The following is a 6,540-nucleotide window of genomic DNA, read 5'->3' on the forward strand; positions in this document are numbered from 1 at the left end:
TGAGTGGTCCAACTTCCTTCATGTCTCCACGTGCTGCAATGAAAAACTCAGAAAGTTTTGATTCCATTGGGCCATTTTCTAGTAATATCTACTAGGATTCAGATACATGCATTGTGGAGAAAATTTATCCTTGCGCATGTAATGCCCGTCCTTATGGTAGGCCCTTTTCAAAACGATTTTGATAAAAATCGACTAGAATTACGATTCCTTTAAAATTTCTTTTCCATTCATGCCAGGATACAAAAGACTTCATGTTATAAATAAAATTTATTTTTCTTAATTAAAAGATTACAGGAGAAAACATTAAATTTTTATAATTAAAGTTTCTCATACAAAATATCTTGCCTAGGCCTTCGTGCTCTTCCCCTTGGGTTGTGCCCGTATGACCTATCATGCTCATCTTGTTCCTGGGAGGGCACACATAAAAACTAAAATGAGTCGATGACTCGTAAGCATTACTACATACAGTTAAAATATAATAACATTGATTTTCAGTCATGCATTTATCATTCCGTATATACATATCTTACTTAGCATGCATACGTCTTTTAGTTCATTTGAAAACTTTGCGAGGTGAGGTTTTTCTTTAAAAACATGCTTCATTCTTTAAAACAGTTCCCCACGCATCACTGCCTTCATTTCTTAAAGAGTGTGTTCGGCATATGTCTTTTTACCTACATTCATGCATACATACATTCATGCGTTCATCTTTTCTTACTTACGTACATTCCTGCATTCCTTTCATCCATACATACATGCATTATTTTTTAACATGCATCCATTCATTCTTATCACTTTCATTGGTCATAGCACACTGTTATGCCCCGTGTGCTGAGGTTAGCGGTCTTTTGGACCTGATTCCACCCGTGGCCACGAGTTAGGAATCCATTCTGTCAAGGATGCAGCACTGGGTGCACTACCAGTACTACTTACCCAGTATTGCAATCTGCTCCGTTCAGTCCATTCATTGGTACCATTTCCATTCCAGTCCATGTGGCTGTTATGTATTTTCATACATCATCCATTCAGTCCATTCATTCCTTTACAGTCCTTTCTTTTCCTTTACAGTCCATTCTTTCATTTCAATACTTACAGTTCTTACCTTTCTTTTAGTTCTTATGGTTCTTCAATTCTTACGGTTCATAAAAGTCATTTTTAAGAAAATGGTTTTCTTTCTTTTATTTTGTAAAAGTTGTTTTAAAAGGAAGTTTCTTTAAGAGAAAATAGTTTTCTTTCTTTTATTTTAAAAGTTGTTTTTAGAAAGAGTCTAAAAAGGTTGTTTTAGAAAGAATGATTTTTTTACAAGAGAGAGTTATTTTAGAAAAAATTAGTTTTCTTTCTTTTCTTAAGGGTTGTTTTCATACATCAGTCTGTTGCAGTTTCAGTCCTTACAGTCCTTAACAGTTCTTACTTGTCTTTTAAAGCTTTATTCCGTTTCTTTTCGTGAACATACATACAATACGTACAACTTATAACATCCATTCACATGCATAAATGTACATACTTTGGATGTGTGAAAAGGGACTCCCAAGGAGGGCTGCTGCATACATATACTTGAAAACTTATGTTTCATTTTCTTTTTAAGTAATGCATGTCTCCGTAGAGAAAAGTTTCATTTTCCTTTCAGAGAAAAAGTTTTTTCTTCTTCTTCGTTTGTATAAAGAAAACTCAAGAAGAGTATGAACGTAATACTTACTCAGACTTCATGTCATACTCAATCCATGCAGTCCATTCATGTGCGTGTCAGATGGCAACCTACATGCATACACATAACCTTACGTCATCTTCTATCTAATGCGTAAGGAACTATTCTAAAAATAGAACAATGTCTCACTTGGAACACTCTCCATCCATCCCTGGGCTCCTTTTTTTTTTTTTTTTTTTTTTTTTTTTTTAAAGAAGAGCCGAAGATCACCTGTCCATTAGTGACCCCGTCCCAATTTTATTAAGAAACCCTCACTTATGGCGGAGGAAAACCGTGGTTACAGATCGACACCTGGGGTTACAAAAAAAAAAAAAAACAAATAAAACCCAAAACCAGGTGTCAAAAAAACCTAGAAGCCTCTAACTAGAAAAAACACGACAACAAGGAACAAACCAAAAAATAGAAACCACCTGCAAGAAAAAAGAACATTAGCATAGGAGAAAAAATAAAACAAAAAAGGAAATAACCTTACCAAACCAGCACGACATCCGATGACTTCAACGCAACGAAGGTAAACCCAATTTATCCAAATGAATTAATCCTCTGGGAAACCTAGGCATATCCCCAATAACATTCCAAACCGAATGGTGACCAGCTGCACCTCTCTTAGCCAACCAGTCAGCAACTTTATTGCCCTCTCTATAAACATGCCGAAACATGCAAACCATAGAGTCAGTAATATCAAGAATATCTTCCCAGAAATCCTCCAAATACCAGACACCACATCTCCTCCTATTCCACCACGAGATAACCACTTGAGAATCTAATTCAATATCTACCAAGTGTATACCCAATTGTTTACAGACTTTGAGACCTTGCAGAAGAGCTAACAACTGGGCTCTATTATTAGAACCAAAATCAATATGAGAAGAAAAAGCATGAACCAAATGACCACGATCATTTCTAATAATCCCACCCACCCCTGAAGAACCTGGATTACCAAGGCTACTGCCATCTGTATTCAACTTGAACCACCCTTGAGCAGGTTTTTTCCAAGACACAAGCTGAAAATGAGGTCTAACTGGAGCCAAAGCCGAAATCTGTAAAGCCTGCAAGATATCCAGATCATACCGGGAGCAAGTATTAACCTTATTCATGTCTTGACACATAGAAGTCATCCAGGATTTAATAGCATGCCAAACCGAATTGAAAGGCTCAAAACGCCCCTCCATACGGGCCTTACATCTTCTTTGCCAGAGTTGCCAAGTAATCATGGAAGGAAGAAAACCGACCAAACGCCCCACTTGAGAAGAAGAAGAAGCACGTCGAAACCAGGCCTTCACTGTCTCCATCCAGGAGCAACCAATAGGAAGACCAAAAATAGTACCACGATAATGCCAAATCTTTGCAGCAAAGACCCCTTCAAACAAGACATGGTTTTGATCTTCACAATTGCCTTCGTCACAACAGTCACAACGAGAAACTATAGAAATACCAATCTGTCGAAGACGATCGTCAACACTCAAAGCCATATTCCAAGCTTTCCACATAGCAATAGAGATTTTAAGGGGAAGGGATTTATGCCACATCCAAGAATGCCATTCCATGCTAGACCCTCGAACTCGAATACAATCCCAAGTCGATTTAGTATTGAAATTACCACTATCATGCTTTGTCCATATCAACACATCCGATCCCCCCTTACAACGAGCCAAAGCCTCAATTATGTTATCCACATTATTCTGACCCACTAAGTTAGTCAATAAATCCACATCCCAGCTATTCGACATTTTACAATCCTTAATTTGAAGCAGTGGGTTTCCCACGATATGGAAATCATCAATTAAAGGACCATCTTCCCTCCATTTATCATACCAAAATAAAATGTTCCCATCCCTAATACGCCACTTGGAATTATTGAGAATACTGGGAATACTTTTAACGATCATTTTCCAAAACCTTGTACCTTTTTTAGTGTCAAGAAGGGAGCACGGGGAAGATCCCACATATTTTTCCTTAAAGAATCTTGCCCATAAAGATTTACCTTGAATTAAATTCCAAGCAAACCGCATGTGCAAGGCTTTTTGCATATCATCCAAATTGCGCAACCCCAGACCACCTTCCTCAACTGGCTTACAGATATTAGTCCAAGCCACCCATTTTTTTTTACCTTTCCCATTCACCTCGCCCCAAAAGAAAGTGCTCATCAGACGATTAAGGACTTTGATAATAGAATTGGGAACCTGCAAAACAGCAAACAAATGTAAAGCCATACTAGAAAGAACATGTCTAAGAAGAATCAGACGACCACTCGAGGAGAGAATCTTCATTTTCCAGCCGCTAATTTTTTTCCAGACTTTGTTCACCATCTCCTCCAAATGCCCTTGCTTGAGACGCCCCAAAACAATAGGAACTCCTAAGTACTTAAAGGGAAAAGATCCTTCTGAAAACCCTGTCATCCGCTTGAGAGCTCTCTTACGGGCCGGCGAGATTTTTCGAGAAAAGAACATAGAAGTTTTATCTTTATTGATCATCTGCCCTGACCAATTTTCATACTTCTCAAAAACTAGTAATAGCTCCCTAATAGAATTCTTGCTGCCATTCAAAAAAATCACAATGTCATCAGCATACATAAGATGAGAAATCTGGGGAGTACCTTGAGCTTGAGAAAATTGACCAATCCTTTTTTCTGCCACACTATGTTTCAAGAGTCTCGAAAGGACCTCTTGAAGAATAATAAAAAGATAAGGAGAGAGAGGATCCCCCTGACGAAGACCACGACCCCCTTGAAAGAAACCTTTTGTCGTACCATTAAGCATCACAGAATACCAAATATTGGAAATACAAGCATGAATTAAATCACAGAAAGAAGGAGGAAAACCAAAAAAACGAAGCACCTCCAACAAAAAATTCCAATCCACTTGATCATACGCTTTGGCCATATCAACTTTGAGCATGATATTACCACCATGAGATTGCTTGTTAAGAGAATGGACCATTTCCTGAGTAAGACTGATATTTTCAAAAATACTATGCCCAGGAATAAAAGTGCCTTGCTCAAGAGAAATCATCTTGGGAAGAAGGCCAGTAAGACGATTAACAATAGTTTTAGAGCATATTTTATAGAAAACCGAACAAAGACTGATCGGCCTAAATTTGTCGAACCCTGAAGGCGCATTCATCTTTGGAATCAGCACAATAAAAGAAGCCGTATAGAACCTCGGAAGAGATTTAGAGATAAAAAATTCTGAAATAGCAGACAAGACATCCATCTTCACCATCTCCCAGCAGCTTTTAAAGAAACCCGCACCAAAACCATCCGGCCCTGGTGAACTATTTATAGGAATAGAAGAAAGAGCCTCATGAACTTCATCCAGAGCAGGAATGCGACAGATATGGGTACTATCCGCTTCATCAATAACCGGGGATATTAAGTAAGATAAATCCAGAAGCTCTCTTGACTGGTTGGTATTTTGAAGACAACCAGAAAAATAATTAACGGCACCTTGATGAATGTCTTCCGGTGAAGAATACTCTACCCCATTCAACGTTCTCATCTCTTGAATTCTCTTGTTCCTTTTACTAGCTAAACAAACATGAAAAAATTTAGTGTTGTGGTCTCCTTCCATTTTCCACTTTAGCTTAGCCATTTGAGCCAATCTAGTATCTTCTCTACGCCTCCAAGATGACAACTCAACAGTGGAAGAAACAAGCTCTCTTTCGACATCTTCCTTCCAATCCCTTTGAAGACTACCCTCAAGTTCCTCAACTTTCTTTTCAAGGGCATCAATCTGAACATTTGTCCTCCCAAAAACTATCTTGTTTCATTCCTGAAAAGCCACTTTTAGCTTCTTAAGTTTATTAGCAAGTTTTAACAGACCTGTACCAACCGCAGGAGCAGCCCAAACATTCTGAACAAAATCCATAAATTCGGGATGCTCCACCCACATTTGCTGGAACCGAAATGGAGAGGGGCCATAGGAAAAAGGATCCTTACGAAACTCTATGTACATAGGACAGTGATCGGAAGTGGTCCTCGGTAGATACGAACAAGTCATGTTGGGACATTTAGTAAGAAGGTTAGGATCAATGAGCACCCGGTCCAATTTAGCCCAACTTCTAGAGAAACCTCGTTGACCATTACACCAAGAAAACTTACCTCCCTATGATTTCACTTCGATCAGGCCGCCCAGATGAATCCAACTATTAAATTCATCCATGGCTAGACGAGGCCGTGGTCTACGTCCCTTCCGTTCCAACTCAGACCGCATAATATTAAAGTCACCGACGAACAAACAAGGCTCTGTACCAGTGCTAGACAAACGTAGCTCTTCCCATAAATTCCGTCCCTCCATCATATTGCATTTGGCGTAAATAAAACAACCCAGAAAATGGAAGGGACCCTCCGCTATGCATAAGGAGATAAACTGCGAACTCATACGGGTGACTTGAACATTCATATCATTCATCTAGAAAATCCAGATTTTCCCACCTGACGCTTCATTGGAGATAACATGATCAAAACAAAAAGCCCGCATGTATCTTGGAGCTTTAACAAAGGACTGAAAGGGTTCCATCAAGACTACCATCTTTGGCTTATACTTGACCAGAAGCTGATTTAAACGACTTTTCGACGTACCAATCCCTCGTATATTCCAAACCAAAAGAGGACTGATCATAGAGAGAACTTAGTGGCTAGAGTGGGAACCCGAGAGGAGCTTCTAACTTTCTCAAGCTGTCTTTTAGTATACTTCCTCTTCACAACATCACCCTCTGTTTCCGTATGGTATTCCTTGTCCTATGGAAAAATATCAACATGTAATTCTGGTTCCGGATCAGACCTTGAACCTTCTTCCACGTAAAAAACATCCTCCTAAATGTGTACATCTTGCCTC

The 6,540-nt window shown here is 38.9% G+C and overlaps 1 protein-coding gene across 1 annotated transcript; it reads right to left on the reverse strand.

The window, feature by feature from the left end:
• Positions 1–2,202: 2,202 nt before the first annotated feature.
• Positions 2,203–5,703, reverse strand: LOC122293647. The gene is made up of 2 exons (XM_043102170.1): positions 5,536–5,703; positions 2,203–5,436 (listed from the first exon to the last, which is right to left on the reverse strand). The coding sequence occupies exons 1-2, from the start codon at positions 5,701–5,703 to the stop codon at positions 2,203–2,205; spliced, it is 3,402 nt and encodes a 1,133-aa protein (XP_042958104.1).
• Positions 5,704–6,540: the final 837 nt, after the last annotated feature.

Source organism: Carya illinoinensis, chromosome 14 (assembly GCF_018687715.1).
Source record: "Carya illinoinensis cultivar Pawnee chromosome 14, C.illinoinensisPawnee_v1, whole genome shotgun sequence".
Taxonomy (NCBI): Eukaryota; Viridiplantae; Streptophyta; class Magnoliopsida; order Fagales; family Juglandaceae; genus Carya; species Carya illinoinensis.

Coding starts and splice junctions, on each gene's coding strand:
- LOC122293647 (XM_043102170.1), bottom strand. CDS start 5,703: ATGACTTGTTCGTATCTACCGAGGACCACTTCCGATCACTGTCCTATG. Junction 5,437..5,535: donor ATGTTTGGGCTGCTCCTGCG/GTTGGTACAGGT, acceptor ACAAATGTTCAG/ATTGATGCCCTTGAAAAGAA.